General features: G+C 42.8%; 2 protein-coding genes across 3 annotated transcripts; one reads left to right on the forward strand and one right to left on the reverse strand.

Moving 5' to 3' along the window:
- The first annotated feature begins 3504 nt into the window (after window positions 1–3504).
- Window positions 3505–19837, forward strand: cab39l1 (calcium binding protein 39, like 1). Of its 2 annotated transcripts, none has more exons than XM_066715211.1 (9): window positions 3505–3702; window positions 9990–10142; window positions 11214–11378; window positions 12237–12355; window positions 14036–14204; window positions 14406–14465; window positions 14592–14657; window positions 15090–15233; window positions 15559–19837. In XM_066715211.1, the coding sequence occupies exons 2-9, from the start codon at window positions 10026–10028 to the stop codon at window positions 15745–15747; spliced, it is 1029 nt and encodes a 342-aa protein (XP_066571308.1). In that variant the 5' UTR covers window positions 3505–3702; window positions 9990–10025; the 3' UTR covers window positions 15748–19837. The 2 variants fall into 2 exon arrangements, with proteins under 2 accessions (XP_066571308.1, XP_066571307.1); XM_066715210.1 differs by having other exon boundaries at window positions 3506–3702; window positions 9960–10142.
- On the reverse strand, window positions 19835–21881 carry ccdc160 (coiled-coil domain containing 160). Its single transcript, XM_066715212.1, has 2 exons — window positions 21813–21881; window positions 19835–21311 (listed from the first exon to the last, which is right to left on the reverse strand). Exon 2 carries the CDS (start codon window positions 21299–21301, stop codon window positions 20318–20320), a length of 984 nt encoding a protein of 327 aa, XP_066571309.1. The 5' UTR covers window positions 21302–21311; window positions 21813–21881; the 3' UTR covers window positions 19835–20317.
- Between the last annotated feature and the right edge of the window lie 344 nt (window positions 21882–22225).

The raw sequence follows: 22225 nt of genomic DNA on the forward strand, positions 1-22225 counted from the left end.
CACTAGACCTCTGAAGGTGTGCTATGGTATCTGGCACCAAGACGTTAGCAGCAGATCCTTTAAGTCCTGTAAGTTGTGAGGTGGGGCCTCCATGGATCGAACTTGTTTGTCCAGCACATCCCACAGATGCTCAATTGGATTGAGATCTGGGGAATTTGGATGCCAAGTCAACACCTTGAACTCGTGATTCATCAGACCAGGCCACCTTCTTCCATTGCTCCGTGGTCCAGTTCTGATGCTCACGTGCCCATTGCAGGCGCTTTGGGCAGTGGACAGGGGTCAGCATGGGCACCCTGACTGGTCTGCGGCTACGCAGCCCCATACGCAACAAACTGCGATGCACTGTGTGTTCTGACACCTTTCTATCAGAACCAGCATTTACTTTTTCAGCAATTTGAGCTACAGTAGCTCGTCTGTTGGATCGGACCACACGGGCCAGCCTTTGCTCCCCACGTGCATCAATGAGCCTTGGCCGCCCATGACCCTGTCGCCGGTTCACCGCTTTTCCTTCCTTGGACCGCTTTTGATAGGTACTGACCACTGCAGACCGGGAACACCCCACAAGAGCTGCAGTTTTGGAGATGCTCTGACCCAGTCGTCTAGCCATCACAATTTGTCCCTTGTCAAAGTCGCTCAGATCATTACGCTTGCCCATTTTTCCTGCTTCTAACACATCAAGGACAAAATGTTCACTTGCTGCCTAACATATCCCACCCACTGACAGGTGCCATGATAACGAGATTATCAGTGTTATTCACTTCACCTGTCAGTGCTCATAATGTTGTGGCTGATCAATGTATATTAATAATAATAAGTGACATATATGTGCTTTGAACAAATACATAACGCATCTGTCTGTATTTATTGTGTTAGAACTTAGAAGAGACTAATCCTCTATCCTATAAATTGGAAAAAAGACGTTATGATAACTAAACTTTTCAGAAGTGTTAGACATTTCGCATGAATCTATTTCATTAAAGTATATAATTGCCAATGAAGAACACAAGGGAAAATCCAAGACATTATTAATTTAGGCTATCATGAAAAATAAGAAAAATAAACTACATAATATGAATACCTGGGCTATAGTTATGGCTATAGGAGAGTGTACGGCGTCTACCATTTAAGTGATATGGTGTTCATTTAGTCACACACTTTCGTGGTATTGGTTAATAACAATACATCTGTGATAATAAGTTTATTTCCAGAAACATGAACATCTGCGCTGTAAAAATAAACGTATTTATCACTTTGTTTATAATTATTCGATTATTTTGTTTTTATACAGATTTGCTGGTTTGGTTGGCCAGGTTGTAATATCAGAATAAACATTTTACTGTTTGTATAAACAGCTGTATCTGTCCTTGATCATAACATCATAATTAGGTTTAGATGAGGCTGTAAATATTTTATTCAATATGTAAATAATGATGCTGAAACATGCCACAACTATGTAATAATATTTTGGCTGTCCCCAAATGCACTTTTGTTTTTGTCCCAACAACACCTTTTGCTCCATACCACACTTCTTTTTTCCCCTATGATGCTTTTTGTTGCCATATTATGTTTGATACTTTTGGTATTACATTCAGGATACTTTTTGCCACATTTTAAACTATTTTTGGTCCTGTTTGACATTTTATTAGAAGCACATTATATTTTTTGCTGCCGTAAGACATTTTTGGTCGCATGTAACACTTTATGTTCCTGTATGACACTTTTTGGCTGCCCTGTATCACACTTTACCTATCTTTTCCCTTTTGGGCTCCTACTTGCAAATGTAAGGGGTAAAGATGTAAAAACGTCTGCCTTGGGGGCTATTTCCACTGTATGATCAGTTCGGCTAGATAGAAGGAATACTCTTAGTTTGGTTTGCAGTACTGTAGTGTGATATAATACAGTGCAGTGTAATACTACAGTGTAGTGTAGTGCATAGTTGTATAATACAGTGTAATATACTATTATTATGATTTTTGGACGATCACGTAGGCCTACTCCTACCACAGCTTTTGCGCTACAACTACAAATCTTCTTACCAAATATAACAGGTTGCTTGAGCTTTTGCGTTATCATTCAAAAATGTTATTTTATAACCAATTAAACATTTAAAAAATGCATACATTGACAACACTGCTCACCCAAATATCTTCGGTCAGCTATAACCTGTATTACAGACACTACTACTACTAAACTACTGTAAGGAAATTCCACACCTGGCTTCAGTCAGGTCCAGCAGGTTCAAAGAGAAAATTACACATTACATCACTTCCACAAACCACAAATTTAAACATTTTTAAATGGGTGTACTCAAAACATGATTTTCACTCTTCTGAACAGAGATTTAGAAATATGCTGATACATACATTATATATATATATATATGGAAGTTTCATAATATGTACAGAAACTTACAGTCATATTAACCACACATGCCTGTAGTACGAGGTGAAACACTGAGAACATCAACACTCAAACAATGGAACATTAAAGCAATCTTATAAAACATTGATGTTCTTCTTGTGTGTGTGTTTTTAAATTAACTTGACCACCCCAATAGCTACAGTAGTATTATATTCATAATTACGGGCCATTATACTGGGCATTCAGGTGGTAATAATAGTTGAAGAACTGGTTTCACTTGTTTGTGGAATACAGGTCTTTGTAGCTAAATGAAAATATTTAGCCACCTCTTTCAATTGATCTGAATTACTTAAAAACACAAAGTGTATAATCAAACAACAACAACAACAACAACAATACTATTAATAATCCTCATCAGCTAACAAGATTGTACAATGTCACTTAGCAGAAACATGGTTTAGTGAAAGGAGAAAACAATGTAAAAAATACAACATAGCATTCAAGTTTGTTGCAAGCAAAATGCCATGAATATAAAATGTGACATTGTCAGTGAATTATTAGAAGACAGGAGGCTGACTCCTTGTTTATAATTTATTTATTTATTTTATTTATTTGGTTGACGCCTCACATTGCGTTACTAGTACTCGTATTGTTATTTTGATTTCCCTTTACCTTGGCCCTTGACTGTGACCTAACATCTTGTCTGCTCTCACAATCCAGGATGTAAGACCTCATATATTGTGTAAATTTGAATTCGTAAAATGTATTATGGTTTGAATTGCACTGTATTTTTGCATTGCGCTTATATTTTGTCCCTGGATAAGGGCGTCTGCTAATAAATAAATAAATAAATAAACACAAGTGTCATGTTCATATATATATATATATATATATATATATATATATATATATATATATATATGTATCGTTTAACTCATGTTTTTCTGGAACTCTGTTGGTATTATTTACTCAAAATTCGGAGGAGAATGGGCGACACATTTCCTAATCTAGAATGCCAAGTGTTCGATAGAACCTTATCTCATTGGTCTGACTTCTATCGCTTCCCATTGGTCCGAATAACTGTCAATCCGGATGTAGTTTGCTCGCGAGTCCTGCTAATACACCCGCCCAGCTCCTGCTAGAGAAGAAGGGAGGGAGCGATAGAGAAAGAAAGAGAGGAAAGGAAGAGGAGGCTGGGCAGAAATTGAGGGGCACTTTGCGAACGAGAGAAGCTACGGACTCAGGGATGAAGACAATACTTTATTAATTTATTTTATTTTATGATCGTTTTTGGCTTGAATCTTACTTCCTGTCGGTTATCTAATACCAAAGTTGCGATCGGTAAGTATGTGTTTTTTTTTTTTCATTTTTTTTTTTTTTTTTTTTACTTGGTCCTGCCTGTACTTGGCTTTATATTTTTGCTTTAAGCATGTTCAATTCTGACAGTTTTGTTTCTACATACGATCATTTCCCCCACATAAACGAGTGGGGATTCAATATGACAACAATGTAGCAAAAAGATCAATAATCAGAACGGCTACAATTGTAAAAAAGTTTGTGTCTTTTTATTATTATTGTCATACATCTAAGTTCTGAGTTCTGCGATGTTAAGTCTGTAATGTTGGTACAAAACCAAATATAACCATACTTTAAAAAAGGACAGCGATTGTTAAATCTTTTTTATGGAGCATATTATTACTTTTTATCTTTACATGTATTTAAACTAAGACAATTGACTGATACCGGATATTGCTTTGGAAAAGTACCAGCTCGTAGGGCTGCGTATGTATAGTAGGCGGGGACGAACACATTACCCTAGCCTAGGTAATTCAGAGCTGTCATTGTGTGGAGTGCAACAAGCTTGATAAGCGACAATTAATACGGTGATTTGCTGCTTACATGAAACCCTTTAATTGTCTGCCCAGCTCAGACGATGCTATGTTGCTCATCGCATTGTTGCTTCTAATAAAATGTACCGGTGCTACTTCTGTGAACGACCAATAAGTCTGACACGCCAGTGATAGTGTGACAGCACTTCGCTACAATCAACGGCCGGGTCCTTGTGGTCCACATCTCCGCAGTTCTGCCCAGATCTGCACCTTTTGAACCAACTACATTACATTACATTACATTAAGAAAAGTGCAGACCTGTGCAGGACTGCGGAAATCTGCGCTACGACAACGCGACCATTGTCTAGCGCAAGCAGCCACACTGCATCTGCGGCTCACTGCCTGTGCAGAAAACTACGCAGTCCCTTTTCTAAGTAAACCGGAAATATGCAATGCAATGTAAATATATATATTTAACCGAGCTTGCATTTTTTTAACCTTGACGAACTAAAGGCGTAGAATCGTTTTTAACAGGAAATACGATTTTTTTAAAGTTTTGGGGGGTTTTCATTCATATGACGTAGCATTGTAATGCGTGTGTGTATGTAACCTATATTTTATTTGTAACCCAGCCACTATAATAACATGGCCTATGGTGTGTGAAGTACTGATCCTAGCATGCAAAAGTTTCCGGACTTCATAAAATGCGAATACTGAGTGTCCTTGTAATAGAATGAGCTGCTTCCTGTTTCATTGCGACTTTCCTGTACCAGCGTCAGATATTGTTACCACGCTGACCTGGAGATTTAAAAAGGTAGATATATAGATAGATAGATACTAGATAGGGGTATGTAAATGCAAGCGGCTCCTGGTCATCGGTGGTGTGACATGCAAGCACTTGGGCCGCGTTTGGGATGCAGTCTTCAGTTGTTGTTCTGCATTGGGAGCAGACACAACGCCCTTATTGTTGCCCTGCATGCCGAGCCAGTGATGAAACCGGGACTTTGTTCATTTTTTCTCTTTCAACTGGACACACGTGAAATGTTACGTAATGGGCATTGATAAGTTAAACGGTGTCGTCTTTCCAGTGAGTGACCGTGACAGCTCTCTTAAACAGATTCCCTGACACAGTCATTTTAAAACCACTTTGATCTCTTATTATTTTTACATTTCGACGTCAGATGTTGTGGTTACAGTCTGCTATGGCTGCTAATCTCCTTATACATATAACAAAATAATACGTAACAGTATGCTGGTGTATGTTGGGTGATCAGCTGTTATATCTTTCTGTATCACTCCCAGTGTGAGGCTTTTTGATGGACGTGTACTAGTATGTACAAATTGAATAAAAGACCCGAGTCTGCAAAATTGAAATATCGATCGATCTGATGTTTTACAGCTTAATGGACTAAAATTCGCAATATGCTCACAATGAATTAATTGGCTAAAATTGAACTGCAGTGGTAGAGTGTCTAGAAATCATTCCTTATATACTCCATTAGTTTAACACACACATATTGTTCAAGTCATTAAGAGGTCACATTGGAGGAGAAAAGAAAAACTTTCACCCACAAGGAATGAAGTAAACTTGCTTTTGTTGTGCAGGGTGTACATTGTTTTCCCTCTTTTCCATAGTCGCTCGAAACTGCTCCTATTCTTTGCAACATGATGCTTTCTATTGGGCTTAAGTTGCTCGACAGGTTTTGGGCGCATGACATGCAGCCGATGATGTCAGTCTGTGCAACTGCCGCCTCACGCGCTTGTACTTAACTTGCTGTGTTACTAGGCAAGCAAGCGCTGTTTCAGAGCAGCGTATCTTCAGGCTGTGCTAGTTTAGCACAATAAACTACAGCTGGAGAGAGAGGGTGGGTGGGTCGGTAGTGCAGGGGGTACTCCTTAGTGTTTCCTCCCTAATCTCACTGAAAGGCATCCTTTGTACCAATGTATAGCTGTGTACAAGTAAAGGAGTACACAGAGTACTCTAGCGAGTTTATGGGGTGTGAGGTTAGTGCTACAATAGTCTCCAGTGTTGGGGGTCCTGGTCCTGGAATGACATCTTTGGGTCTTTTGTACCACCACAGATTTTACCTACCTTACTTGATTACAGATTTTTAACTACCTAATACTTCACCTAATCTCCCTCTGAGCCGGACCTTTTTACTAAATAGCTTTGCCCAGTTCTTAAGGTGCTTGTCGAGTTCAGCCCCTTTCACACCAGCATCCTCTACCGGGGCTGACCCTGCCCAGGTTATGACTCCGTGTCCAACAGGTTAGCTGCGGTCTCTGCAGGAAGCCCATAGTGTTCTGTGCCTTTTGGCTCACTTGCTCTCCCCTGGTCAGTGTTGGCTAGCTGACCCACCTCCTTTCTGCTCGTGTCTGTGCTCTAGTTTCACACATGGGAACCTCAGAACTTGGGTTGCAAATAAGGGGGTCATGACCCACATTGGTGTGCTAGTGTGAAAGGGGCTTTGGAGACAAACCCAAGAAACCCATTGTGGATTAGTTGTGGGGAAACCTTTATTTTCAGCTTTGGCAGCTTCACCTGTTAGCACACAGGGCTGTGTGTCCTTTCTTTCTTTAGCTCTTTCTTTCTCTCCATTACTCATTTAATTATTTGTCCTGATCCTTTCTTTTTGCTATTAAGACAAAATGGTCATGGACATCCTCAGCAAAACAGTCATTTTCATTCACTCATTCATTGCTTATATTCAAGGTGGACTGTTTGGGTTTGCTTGCAGCTCCAGTGCAAGCAACCCAGTAGTGTGTAGGTCTGCTTAAATTGGCATAGCACCGCAGGGCTAAATTAGTTCAATATTTTGCATAGTGAAGAGCTCAGATAGAATAAGTCTTGCCCTCAAGGACTGGTCAGAATCTAGTCACCCTTGACCTGCAAAAATGACATTTCAGGAGAGCTGTCAGAGCCTGGTTCCACCCACAGCATATATAAACATGGGGGTCATACACTACTTCCTCCACATTTGTGGTTTCACATCCCTCCGTCTTCCCCGTAACATTGATTTGCAGCAATCTCACAGGCTATTCTACACTTTGGGTGGAGTCCCATGGATGTACAGGACTTATTATAATTTGGTTATGATTTGAAGCTGTGCGTGTTCAACATCACAGTTTTATTGTAAGTAGGTAGGGAGCTGTGGAAACGGTCCTGCAGTGCTAGTGTGGAGCCAGATAATGCAGAAGTTGAAACAGGGATGTAAAATGTGTGGTGTGATTTGTGTGTGTATATAATATAATGTGGTGCTGTGCCAGGTGGGGCACAAATTGTTCACACAGAAGGGCACTGCATCCCTCAGAAATCTTGCGGGATGAAGAAGCACTTAGAAACACTTGATGTGCAGGACACCCCTGATTGGCCGTCTTCTTCATAAAAGCACTACACACCACCCCCCTCACGAGGGAAGCCGTGGGTGACTGGTCCGCCAGAGACCAGCCCAGAAGGCGCACCAAGCATGTGATTGAGAGCCAGCTACAGAGGGCTCAAGGAGAGCAGCCAGAGCCCCGGGACCACAGGCAGGCTGCCAGGGCACAGCGGCAGGAGGTGGGGATGACAGTAGGCAGATGGAACGATGTCCAGGATCCACGAGGGAGCAGAGGAGGGGCACAGCAGTGACCGCACAATGACGGGGGGCCATGGGGGAAGACGAAGGAGGCCCGAGTAGCAGCCACACCACATGGAACAGCAACCGGGATGCCCCGTCAAGGGCCAAGGGGCAGAGGAAGCTGGGAGAGGAGCAGGGGAACAAGACCAAGGGAGCCCAGAATGTGCCAACAGGAAGAGCCTCTTGTGGCTCCGGCCCCAGCAGTGGCTCTACTGGCTCTGGTTACCACAAAGACTCCTCTTGCCATGGCAATTCCTGTTCTGGCCATGACATTTCTTGCTCTTACCCTGGCACATCTGCAGTCAGCCACGGGAGTACTTCTTCAACTCCCCTCTGGGAAGAGCTACATCTCCCACTTTAGGGCAGATTAAAGGAGCTGCATCTTCACTTCCTTGTCTGTTGTGACAATCAGTGGGCAGGAATACCTCAGCCCTCACCAGCACCGTGGACAACAGCAGCTACTGCCTCTTTGCACCTCTGAGGATTAGGCTTGTCAACCATCCCTCACCAGCAGTGCAGAGTGCCCATTCTCCAGCAAGCATATATATTTTTTTTCACAGCCCATTCCTGCATTTTCCACCACTTGACACCTGCTGACACCATGTGGGGATGGACACGATGCCAGGGCTTGATATATAGGTGGGGTCTAGGAAGCAGCAACACACAGGCAGGGATTGCAGTGCAAGGAGGTGATTTATTATACAGCAAAGTGGATTAAACAAAGGATATACAAAACAAGACCCAAACCCTAGCTCCTTGTTTGAGTCTAAATAAACTGGTGACGGATCACTCTCTTAATATAGAATAACCAGCAACCAGTCCAAATACAGAGTCCAGAAGAATAGTGAAAAGTCCAAAAGCCAAAGTTCAAAAGCCAACTAAACACTCTCACAACTCTCCTCCAGCCTTTCCCTCCTCCCCTCCCAACAAGAGATGATGCTGGCTTCCTGTTTTTATTCAGGAGCTGGCCAATTGGGGGGCCTCCTGTGGGTCAGGTGTTTCTTAGTGCTATTTCATCCCCCAGGGCTTCTGGGGGATGCAGTGCCCTTCTGGGTGGCCATCTTGTGCCCCACCCTGCACTGCACCACAAAAAAATTGTTTTATTTATATATAAATAATATACATTTAAATAATATAAATTCCCATGGCACTGGCTTTCCCAGCAGTTACTTTAAGTGGTACAGTGGCACTGAGAGCCCTGTTAGCTAATTGAATATTGTTTAGGAACCCTGCAGCTATTTGGCGGATTCGGCTGTTTTGGCAGATTTCTGCAGTTTTGGCTGCTTTGGTTTGGCAAAAGTTCAATTGAATTGATTCTGAAAATGTTTTGTTCCTGTGAGGATGACCAAGCCTTAAAGCAATGAGATATTTGTGAGTTATGCAACTGGGTGCTGTATCACAAATTGCTCTGTGCAGAGGGTAGAATTACTGGTGAGTCTATTGGTTACATTTCAGTTCAGTTTGGATTATGGTGTGCCATCATATTTCCCTTTAAAGTTGCACAGTTATGTACAATCTGTAAATTGCATTGCAAACATGGATTTTTGAGTGTCTGCTTCATCCTGTTGCTGAGCACCACATTATTCTTCCACAAAAGACTGTTTTGATTAATAAAATTACAGTTGGCACCATTACAGAACATTTCCTTGAATCAAAGTATCATTTGACCCTCTCAGCGCAGTTTACTCTGTCTATTTTTGTCCTGTTATTTGATTTGCTACTTGTTTAATCTGCTATTACACACATTAGTTGTGATTCTCTGGTTATATTAATTGGTGCTGCTATTTCCCTAATCCTTTTGGCATGTTACATTGAATCTGAAAAATAATCATATTAAGTGACCGTGAGCAGTGTCAGTGCTGAATCACGATTGTTTTGAAAGGGCAAACGGGCATGGTACGACACTAAAATAATTCCCCTGCTTCCTGGCAGTGCCATTTTAAACCTTTGCCGGAAGATGAAAGGGAAGCAGGGAAGCACTTTAATAAGACTTGAGAGAGAGGGGTAACAGTAGTATTTCTGAAAAGTGCTCTACATAATGTATTTGCACAATTCATACCTTTCTATAGTTTATACATCTGCCAGCCATGTCACAAATTAAAATATCCTTTCTTTCTTCCATTCCTTTGGTGTCTCTGTTTCCACATGTAGGTGTCAATAATTCTGCCTTACTGCCTCCAGCTGCACCCCCAATAGTGCCATCATCGCCTTCTCACCATGCCTTTCCCCTTTGGCAAGTCGCAGAAGAGCCCAGCTGAGATTGTCAAGAGCCTGAAGGAGAACGTGGCTTTCTTGGAAAAATGCGAGGCCTCTGAGAGCAAGAAATGTGAAAAGGTGAGTTTTACCAAGACGGGCTTCTGTGAGAATTTTGATTCGGGCCTGGATCAACTCAAAACTTTGTTAAATAATTACCTTGCCTTACCCTTACTCCGCAGTTTCTACACATATGTTTCCATTGTTATTTTACGTATGTATAAGAATGTATTGTGCTTTACTTTCACTACAATACACAGTAGGTTTATTTGCTCTACACAGGCAGGTCAAGCTTACACAATAGAATCTGTTCACTACGGGAATGTTACAAATAGCATGTTTTGGAGATCTTGCTTCACTGATTTGTGTTCTAATTTACCAGTGGTCATTATCAATACTTCCTGACAACTACTTCCTGAAATACTTCCTACACACTGTGGGAGATCCTTTCCTTGTGTTCGAAACTGAAATGCCTATCTGCCATTTTACGTCTATATTATAACATCAGTAATACAAGATTGATGTGCGGTTCTGGGTGCGATTTGGCGATGTGCACATGGGATCCTACATGGATTGACCGGCCCACCGAGCTAAAAAATTGACCGGCCCTTCTGGCAAATTGCCCGATTGGCTAGTCCGCCTATGGGTGAACGTGAAAACATTTAAGAAACTTATTGGATTTGGCATACAGAAAAACATGAAGAAATGAAAGTTGGTGTCTTGACTGATTTAACACAACTACATTAAAATAAGTAATCTGATGAAGAAGATCTGAGCTTCAGAATTAATTATATGACCTTGTGCTTAACCCTTGAGTAAAGACGGGCAGTTCACACAGTGCTGACTCAGGGCCCATGTAACAGCGCCACTTTCCACTGTGTTGTCAAATTCCTGTTGTTCCTGAAAGTTGCACCTGCTTTTGGGTGACTCATAATGACATGAATGTACATGACTGTCTGCGCTCTCTCTCTCGCTCTCTCTCTCTCTCTCTTTCTCTCCCCCGCTGTGCCCTGCACTGTACAGGGCGACTGTCTGTCTCCAGATGATTACAGTTTTTATCTTTCATATAGAGATATATAGGCATATAGAGATAGAGATATCCATCTGTGTGTGTCTGTAGCATGTCTGATCTGCAGTCTCTTGTGTCCTCAGGTGGTGGAGGAAGTGTCTAAGAGTCTGTCCTCGCTCAAGGAAGTCCTGTGCGGCACCAGCGACAAGGAGCCCCAGACTGAGGCTGTGGCGCAACTGGCTCAGGAGCTCTACAACACCAACCTGCTCATTGCACTCATAGCCAACCTGCCCAAGATCGACTTTGAGGTGAGGAGCTGGGGGGGGTGGGGGCACCAGTGCGCCGGCACAGGAGGTGAGCCTAGATGCATCTCCTGCTGTTTCTATCCAGTGTTACAGTAGAAATAGTGTGGGTCAAGTTACACTGTGTAATGGGGGGTGGGGTGATACAATTTGTGGACAGTAGAGAAATGCCAAACAATACACACAGGGTGGCATGGGATAGCTGCAGAGCAGAGCTGTACAACAAACAGTGCATCCCACCCCTCCGCCAACCCCATGGTGGACCGATACATTTTACATTCTCCAGATTGTATCCTGGAGACCCCCCCTACCCCACCTCCACACATACACTATTTATTTGATCTTCTTTATGCACAGGACAGTGTATTGTTCTGTCTGATCTGGGGAGTGGGGGGGTATGTTTTGTTGTTTTCTGGATCCACCCCTGGAGATATTCAGAACACATTCCTGAGGGGTGAGGGGGCGGGTGGGTCATTTATTCGTGTTCTTATCAGGGGATCTTGGACTAAAAATGTGTAATTCTTTGTTTAACATGTTAGAGCATTAGATGGAATCCATTTCAATTTGGAAATGAAAGTTAAGATTTCCTAAGTTAAAACATTCAGCGATTATATATGAACTGTAGTCTAATAAATTAAAAGCCATGGTCATCTCTAACCTGAACTTTTGTTGATGAACTTAAGCTTATGTTTTAGACCAGTGCTGTAGTTGATGGCATACGCAGGCAAATGCCATACTTAATTTTAAGGGAACTCAAAAACCAGCAGGGTCAGTGTATCACCAGGATTGAGGACCACTGCGTTAATTCAATCAACCAATCCACCAATTCATTAATCATATGTATATTTTCTGTTTGAACCCAAGGGAAAAAAAGATGTGGTTCAGATTTTCAGTAACATTCTACGGCGGCAGATTGGAACGCGGACTCCCACAGTGGAGTACATCTCCTCTCGCCCTCAGATCCTCTTCATGCTGCTCAAGGGGTAAGTGGTGGTGGGGGCACCCAGGGCTGGCACAGGCTTTGGAGGGGAACTAAAACAGTCCAGGCACATTGAGGAGTTCAAAACAAACAAACAAATAAGACAACAAGTCTTGTTCTCTTGTGCTAGATTTGCTCCAGTATCTCGAACTACAGCTACACTGGAGATTTGTGTTGGTAATGCGGAGTCCGATGCCATCCCCTGTCATTCTGAGGCATGTGCTTGGGGAGTGCTGTGTGTTTGCCATCTCCACACAGCCTACAGGTGCCACAGTTGGGCTGCTGCAGTGGTCTGGGCTGGAGGCAAGCGCTCCTCCAGCAGCTGAGTGAGACTGCAGGATATCCATCTTTGTACTCACAGATGATGTCTTGTCAGGGGCTGCATGTGTGCGCATACCATGCCTTTCTGTACACAATCTGGAGTTTACCTGGGAGCTGCAGTTAGAGCAGCGGACTTGGCCCTTATTAAGCTTGTTCTGTAACTGTAACTCCTCCTCTTCTGTATTCCCTGATTGCAGTTTCAGTTTGGATCGTTATCAGTGCAAACAGTCTGATAATCTTTAGTTTTACACACTGAACAGTCTGCTTGCAACTGGTTTCTTGGCTACTGTTGTTCCTTTGATGTCCTTCCACTGGGGGGGTCTGTACTTCAGCATGTTGCATTTCAGCATAACAAAGAGAATCTGAAGCAGCTTAATTTATACAGTACAGTAATGGAAACGTTTCTTGGTATCAAAAGAGGCTTCTGTCCTTTTATCTTCACATTATTGTTTCTTTTTGGGACCAGTCAAGCAATGTAAATGACAAGCTCTGGATTTCCCAATAAATTTATTTTTTCCACTTCATCCCTTTTAGACTCTTTCCTCAGTTTCTGAAGTAGGAAACTGTGTGACTGAAATTCTTAAAACCCTCATTCTTTGCTTGCTAAGGGACGTGTTCACAATGGCGCTTGAGGTACAGAGCCTAAGACATCAGGGGTGGGGGGTGGACAAGTCCCAGTCATCAAAAGGAACAACTGGGGTGGCCTAGAGGGATTGGAAGGCTTTGTATTTGATGCATCTCATATTCATCCTATCATCTTTTTATTATCGTAAGGAAGAACATAAAGCGAGTATGAACTTGTCACAGTGGTGAATGTTTCGTGAACGAGGAATTTTTCCATAGCCACATCCGACTGTACCGAAAGAAGGACTGTTTAATCACGGACACTGCTATTACATTCACAGCTGCCTGACTTTGACATTTTATTCCTATCAAATTAATTTAGAAACAGGTGTGGTTTATAACGTATACGAGTTGACGGCATTAGAAACTGGGGGCAGAGGACGAACCTGGGAAACTGAGATGTGGTTGACACTAGGAATGTGGAGAGTCAAGATTCTTCTCTGTGGAAGCCTGTCTTTGTGAAAGAGCTCCTAAGTGGAGTTTATCACGCTTGACTTCAGCTCTGGGCGACAGTGCTCCAGCATGCCTTTGCGTTCTGCTTAAATAGTATTGTATTACTTCAGAATGCGTTGGAGGGGTGAGTCCTGAAGAGCCTGGGTTTGACTCCATCCCATCTAAAGCAGTATAATATAATTTTAATATAAGAACCCAACATTGGGCTGCGTTGCATTTGAATGTACTGGATTCATTTTAGTGTATTGTATAACACGTGTAATGGTTGTGGCCCTGGCTGCTGCAGGTACGAGAGCCCGGAGGTGGCGCTGAACTGCGGGATGATGCTGCGGGAGACCCTGCGTCATGAGCCCCTGGCGCGCATCATCCTGTTCTCTGAGCAGTTCTACAACTTCTTCAAATATGTGGAGCTGAGCACTTTTGACATCGCCTCTGACGCCTTCGCTTCCTTCAAGGTAACTGGAGCAGCCCCTGCACCCTGCAGCACCCAAACCATAGTCTGTGCCCTGTGGCAGTGCGGCACTGATGCCCGTTTCAGTCAGTCACATCCCCGTTCTCTTAAACGGCCCAAACATTTGTGCAACCCCCCACCCACATTTAAATGTATTGATATACCACTGATTTAGCTTGTGTGCTTAAAATTGTTGTATTTCCAGGACTTGCTAACAAGACACAAGATCATGTGCGCTGATTTCTTGGAGACAAATTATGACCGGGTAAGTGTATGTGAACAATTTCTGTGTTTTTTTTTTTATTTTTAGCCCTGCAGATATCTGTTTTATACGGTCATGGGTGGTGTATACTGTGAATGTGATGTCTGTGTTTTCTGCTTTGCTATTTAGGTGTTTACAGACTATGAGAAGCTGCTGCATTCTGAGAACTACGTTACCAAACGACAGTCTCTGAAGGTACAGTGCTCACCAGTTCATATTACTGCTCAGTGTTTTAACTTCAGTGTTTGCACTTACAACCTTTATTTATGTATGGTGTATGTATTTGAGTGTTTCTTCATATAACTGGGCCCCAGATTAATTGTTTGAATTCTCCATGTGCAATCCCTCCATCCCCCTTTGTAATTTCTAGAACGGGGGGAAACAAAATTCCACTCCTCATAAGGGGGGCTGTGAATCCAGCAGGTTTTATAAGTGTCTGCCAATCGCCAGCACCTTAAAATCTTTGGTGGGGGTGGGGAGAGGTGGGGCCTTTAAAAATGTATGGCAATGGATTACATAGAGGATGAACTAGATACTGAGGAGTGGAGGAGCTAAAGACACAGTGGAACCTCCAAGATAAGGACTGTACCAAATGCTCCTGTGTTCAGTTCTCTCTCTCTCCTGCAGCTGCTAGGTGAGCTCCTGCTGGACAGACACAACTTCACCGTGATGACACGCTACATCAGCCGGGCTGAGAATCTCAAGCTCATGATGAACCTGCTGAGGGACAACAGCCGCAACATCCAGTTTGAGGCCTTCCACGTCTTCAAGGTGCGCAGCTGTGGAGAAGGGCAGTGGGGGCTGCACTGTCTCTCTCTCTCTGGGCCTCTGTCCGTTTCTATCAGTGTTCAACAACAGCAAATTGTATTAACTGTGTAGAGGTGCACAGAGGCAGTTTCAAAATAAAATGGTGGAAACCTCTCCTCACGCTCACACACACACACACACACACGCATATATACATGCACTCCCACTCCCACTCACTCACACACATACACACACTCACAGCTACAGTTCCCAACACCATCTCCCAAGTCTGGTTTGCTAGGTTGGTTTTCAGCCCTCGTCTTGACAGCGCTGTGTTTGGCGTCCCCAGGTGTTTGTGGCGAACCCCAACAAGACCCAGCCGGTCATGGACATCCTGCTGAAGAACCAGGCCAAGCTGGTGGAGTTCCTCGGCAAGTTCCAGACTGACCGCTCTGAGGACGAGCAGTTCTGCGACGAGAAGAACTACCTGATCAAGCAGATCCGAGACCTGAAGAGAGCTGCGCCCCAGGAGACATAGGTGCCCCGCCTGCGCATTTCCCCCAGCCCCCAAGGATGTCAACAACAGCCCCCTTCTCCTTCCATAACCCCATTGCCGCTCGGTGTTCGGCTGCCTTTGCCACCCAGACCCCTCCGCTCCCACTGGAGTCTGGCAGAGGTGGGATGCCCGGACCACCCAGACATTCCAGTCCCTGCACCATTCCAGAACCGTCAGCTGCATGCAATCCCCTGCTTCTGGGACTTTGTTTTTTCAGTGGCAATACTGCCTTCCCTGCAATTAAGACCAATTTCTCAGAGCAAAAGCAAAAAAAAGGAACAATTTATTATATTATATTAGTATATCTTTTTTTTGTCTGTTATCCTTGTAAGAATCTATTTATGAAAAAAGCATATATATACATAATGTGTGTGTGTGTCTATGTATGTTTATATAGATAGATATACATACACATGCACACATTTTATATATTGGTATAATACGAACAGTAGATTGCGCTACACTCAACTGAGCCTTAAAAAAATAATAATTTTCCTGACAGTGCTTGACATTCATTTTGATTGGTTTCTTAATTTTATAGAGCAAATACAGACCCTCCACCCCCCCCTTCAAGAACCCTGACAGAAATCACACACGAATGCAGCTTCTGAGCTGCGGCAATTGCACTCTATTTAGGCTGGCACCTGAATATATTGTGCATTGTACTGTATAGAGGACATGTGAATGTGTGCCCTGTCTGTCTGTCTCCCTCCAATGTCTGTCTGGAGCCAAGTCCAGGGTGGCATTGCTTGGCACAGGGTGGCTGAGTCGTGCAGACCCAGGGCTAGAGGTGCAAGTCCCAGGCTGGGCTGAGTTGCCGATCCCGAATCTGCTGATCCGCTGCCTGTGGGTCAGAGCTGGGCAGCACCTTTATGATGTATAGCTCATAATAAATATTTCCTGATTCAGCAAGGCCATTTTTATTTTATTCCTTTTTTATTTTGATTATTTTCACCTTTTCAAATTAGGTGTTGCAGGAATGTGAAAAAAACACATACAAAAAAAGAAACCTTTACACACAGTTGGGGTAAATATCTGTTTAGAAATAAGAATGTAAAGCTCTTCACTCAGTGTGTGAAAGATGGAATTGGAAAATAAGTGAAAGAAGGGATTATGTGATTGCCATCCTGAATTCCAGGGATTGATAACTGCATTTTTGTTTATTTTATTTTTTTATATTGGGTTTATGTAACATCTGGGTTCTGGGGTCCCTAAAGCTTACATGTGTGTAGCAGTTGAATTGTTTCTGATCCTGGAAAATCATTATGGTGTATATATCTAGCAGTTTGTTTTGTTCTTGGTATTCTGCATAAGCACAGCACAGATATTCCTATTGTGGGGGAAGCCTGCTCCACAGAGCACAAATCAAAGTTAAACTGCAGGGATTCAGTGAGGGTGCTGATTTTATTCGTAAACCGGGATTTTAAAGAATGTTGAGCTAGGAGGACAGAAAGGAAACAACTTAACCTGGATCTCCTGCATCATAAAGACAACTACTGCTGTGCATTTAAAAAAAAAACAAAAAACGGTGAAAGTAAGGGAGAAGATTGAACAGAAAGCTTTGTGCTGAAAAATAACTTCTAAAGATTCTCCCTTCCTTATAAAAGTATACCGCTATGGTCCTATATTTAGCATTACCCCAGTATTACCCACAATGCCAGGGAAATGCAGCACTTCTTGCCACAGGTGAAAAACTTTCCCTGAACTTTCTAAAAACTTGAATGAAATCACCTTAAATAAGGCATATTTTCAGAATGATCCTTCATCTCATCGAATGTTTTTTTTTTTTTTCATATTTTTGCAACATTCTATTGTAAGCAAGTGTAAAAAAAATCTTTAACGAAAATGCTAAACTATCTTTTTTTTTTTTTTTCCTCTCCCTTTTAAAATTGGGGGTACAGTTCAGCCGATTTCAGCATGCACTATATAGGCAAAAATGCAAAGCAAATACGATGGCAGGTTTCTACTAGCGGGGAAAAAATAGGAAAAGCTTCATATAAAAAGCGGCCATCCATTATGTTGTTTTTTAAGTGGTGTTTGCAGATAGCTTGTGTGTATTTATCAAGATCTAGAACTATTAGTTTTTTTTGTTTGTTTGTTTGTTTTTTACAGTAACTAAATGAGATCAGTGATACAGGGCGATGCCTGTCCTATATTTAGTGGAGGCATTCTGAATAGAGACCTAGGATGGATCAGCACATTGTTTCTCTCTCTCTTTATTGTAGTGTTAATGGTGCCTGCTCTTTGATAGGGATTTAACGGTCACTACAGTTTATCTCTGAGCAGGGGAAGCAGGGGTCTGCAGTTTTTGAGGACCGCAGCCCAACAAGTTCTGCAGGTCTCTGTAAACCCTAGCTTCTCCAGGCCAGGGAGAAGGGTTAATGGGTTAATTTTGTTAATTAAGGATTGAAAAGCAAACGACCCTCTGGTGACCCTTTGAAGGTTGAAGTTGAGGATTCTTTATCTAAACTGAAAAACAAAGTTACTGGAAACAAAGGAATGCACAAAATAATGGGCAGGAGACAAATCTTCTCCTTTCAGATTAGTTTGGCAGAAGACCTGCTGTTAAAGCGAGCGGGAAGATTCCATTCCCACTGGGAGCTGCTGTATTGGCGGAGCATGCCCAGAACGGGAAACCAGGTTAAGGAGGGCACCTGGGAAGGGTAAACTTCTACAGTTGACCTCACTGAAGGACAGCAGACTGTCTTCCAGTGCTGGGAAGGGCTTTCTGTACACAGTGGGTCCATTCAGTCGGTTTTCAGGCTGCAGGAAAATAAAATAAACTTGGTCCCATTTAATGTTTACAGTTTGGCACCTTTAACATGCATACTTTTCAGTGACATTAAAAAAAAAAAAATGCTTCAGAAAAACTATGCAGAACACTGTATAGTCTGCATGTCTCAGAATCTCTTCAAATTATTGACATACCTGCAATATCGCACGTGTACTTGGGGAGCCTCAGATACAGCTGCCCTTAAGTAAATGCAGCTCCACTTTTTGGCAAAGCTATAAATAATGCAATAAAAATCAACAGGTAATGAGGAAGGTAAAAACTATTTAATCATGTCAGTTCATTGGTGGCCTGTTAACTTGAGCTTCTGTTTTAGAGAAAAAGGAAAGAAAATTGACAAGGGGTGAGCATGGGTGTGCAAGGTCTCAGTCCTGCTCGTTAATACGGACAGATTTTCCATCATGCCGAAAACGCCCCTTTACGGACCTTTTAAGGTCTACAAGTCTATGTTCTTTTATTTATGTATTTTATTTTACCTCCCCCACCGACTCATTGGTGCCTCTTTTTAAGGACAGTGTTCTCCACTGTGGTCCTCAGGGACCTCCATAGTGGTCTGCACCCAATCCCACGGTTTTCTAAAAAGATTTATTTATACGCTCCTCGTTCATTGTGCTCAAGTCTAGGACCTGCGAGAATCTTGTGTATGCAGTATGCAAGCAGCAGTGCAGATCCGGAAGTGCACAATTAATTGTGGGCCTTGGGTCCCAAAGCTTGAACCGCACTTGAGGGACACTTTGTGGGAGCAAATGTGGAACAGATGCTGTAACTCAGGAGTGTACAACTCTGCAGGTTTTATTCTAGTCTCTTTAAGCCACTATCACCTTACGAATTAGTACCATCCATTCAATTGATACAGCTAGGACAACCGTTTAATTGGGTTGTTGCCCAGAAGAGACTGTGACTCTCCAGGACCAGAGTTGTGCACTCCTGCTCTACCTGGTTAGTAAATAACCAAGATATGGGGACTCAAAGAATATGAATAATAATAATAAATATATATACATATGTATATGTAAAAAAATGTATATGGGTGGCTCATTAATTTACAAGAATGTTTGTAATTCTATTATTTCTGCTCTCAGTTTGTTCTCATTCATGGAAAAATGCAAATGCTACCTTTACATGGCCATTTTTTGAATGGCTTCTGTCTCCAAAGACTTCCTAGTTTGGGAAGATGGTAAAATGTACAGTACATTCAATTTAAATGGTGATTTAAAGAATGATGTGGGAAGTATATTTAAAAAAAAATGAAATAATAAAATTAAAATTCCTTACAAATCAGTTTTGTGTATTTATTTATCTTAGGAGGTACAGCACATCATTATCAAAAGTAGTTTATTTGAACATAGGTGCCATAGATATACATTTTCCATACAATCCAACCAGTACCTTGGTATGTTCTTTCAGCCTGAGACTTCTATTTCTGTAAGTAGATTACATTTCTTTTGTAGACGAAGGAAGTCATGAAAGTGTCCTCTTCATTATTTACTCGGGAAACTTTAATGCAAAGATCAAATCCAGGTAATCGAGTGCTGAATTCTCCTGGTTTTCTTGGGCGTTTTCGTGCTCCTGTCAGAATGAGGTCATCACTGAGGTGAACCTGGACGCCCTCCTCTCACTCTCCAGTTTACAGGCCTGGGGATGAACAGTAGGAGGGAGTCCAAGGAAACACAGGAAGACTAGTTGTGTCGAGAACATTCCTTAAACAGTCAATACCTGCACGACTAGGGATTGCGAGTGGCTTGGCGTTTGTGTGTGTAATTAAAGTGAAAATTGCGAGATGCCTGTAGTGAGACCCTCATGCGTCTCAGGGCAAGGCAAACTGGAGAAGTGCCTCCTCAGCAAATCCAGGGCGCTGAGGCTGCATGCGTGACTCTGTTTCTCTGCCTCCAGCTCGGCTCGGGTGGCCTGTACCTCCCATTGCAGCCTCTGTACGGCTGCCTCCTGCTGCACACATGCCGCCACTGCCTGCGTCTCCCTTGCCACCTCCAGCTGCTCCCGCAGTCCACTCAGCTCTGCAGCCAGCTCTGAGCTGTGCACTCTCGCCTCCTGCGCCTCCAACCCAGCTTTCCTCAGCTCTTGCCTCAGCCTCCTCAGATCGACCTCCTTCTCCCTGGCCTCTGTTGCAAGTGCCTGCAGCCTGGCGTCTTTCCTCAGACCCTCGGCCAGCAGTGTGTTCAGGTGCAGGGCCCGACGCGTGCTCTCCTGCCTGGCGCTACTCAGCTCCTGCTCCATGGTGGCCAGCGCCTTGCTCAGCTGCCTCCGCTCTCCACGCTGCCTCTCCGCTTCCGACAGGGCCTCAGCGAGACGAGTCTGCAGCCTCCGACGCTCACACTCGCCCTGTTGCATGGCCTTTCTCAGGGCCGACAGCTCCTTGGCGTCCCAGATGCACTCCTTCTCCCCACACTCCTCTTGCGTTTCTCCAACCCCCTCCTTTCCTGCACCAGCCGGCCCATAGAGGCTAGAATCTAGATCCAAGTTGCTGGCAGGCTCGCAGGCGATCATCCTGCAGAGCTGCTCCTTCCGTTCTTGCCTCTCTCTCCCCTGCAGCTCCTGCAGTGCTGCCCGGTAGGACTCCTGTATGCCCAGGGCCCTCAGCCCGGCCAGTCTTTCTGACAGCAGGGGAGGGGCCGGCCCCGTCTCTAGCAGATCCAGTACCGTGAACTTGGGGGGGAACAGCTCTGCCACCCAGTGAGGAGCCCCTGACTCTCCCTGCTCCTGCTTATCCATTTCTACTGCCTCCATTCACGATCACCTGTCATGCAGCAGAAGTCTTTCGTGTGAGTCTTTATAATAAATCAAGTTGCGATTTCGGCAAAAGTTATTTTATTTCTGCGCAATATCAACACGCAACAATTGCTTAATTTTTGAGTAAAAATTTAATTAATTCCTAACACCTGTCTGTTGTGTTGAGCAGTCACAATATCTTTACAATGAAAACGGTAAAGACGCTACCGCGATTCAGTTTGTAAAAAAGAGAAGGAAACCCGTTCTGGGTGTGACGTATGACACACATGCAATCTCTCAACTTTTAGAAGATTTCAGAAGTTCCCCTTTGATAACATTTTAAAAACATATGTGGTACAGAATCGAACAATACGTTTTATAACTGCAAAACGGTATGGAATATTATGTTTGTCTGCCATAATAATAATAATAATAATAATAATAATAATAATAAACAATGCGGATCAATTACACAGGATATCAGTAAATGACTGTGTAAATAATATATATAAAACATATCTATACATACCGAACTACCAACACAACTTCCGAGCGGACTGTATCCATAGAGACGTTTGCTACATAAACAGGAAGTGACGTTGCACACGGAATTATTCGTCATCACCATAGACTGTACAAATTTTTTTTTCAAACAATGGTGCACTCTGGGATAGCGCACATTTTTTGTTGGCGCAGAATGATGGACAAGATAGATATTGTGTAACTGCTGATCTTCTCCACATTGGCTACTTTATAATGAAAGTATAGAGTTCAATATCACAGTTCCTATTCGGGATTCTGACTTAGACTAAACATTTTATTATTATTATTATTATTATTATTATTATTATTATTATTATTATTTGTTCAAGTAACCAACACCAATGTATTATTATTATGTTAACTTTATTACTTTACTTTTTTAAAGTAAAGTAAGTCAAC

This window comes from Amia ocellicauda, chromosome 10 (assembly GCF_036373705.1).
Source record: "Amia ocellicauda isolate fAmiCal2 chromosome 10, fAmiCal2.hap1, whole genome shotgun sequence".
Lineage (NCBI taxonomy): Eukaryota > Metazoa > Chordata > Actinopteri > Amiiformes > Amiidae > Amia > Amia ocellicauda.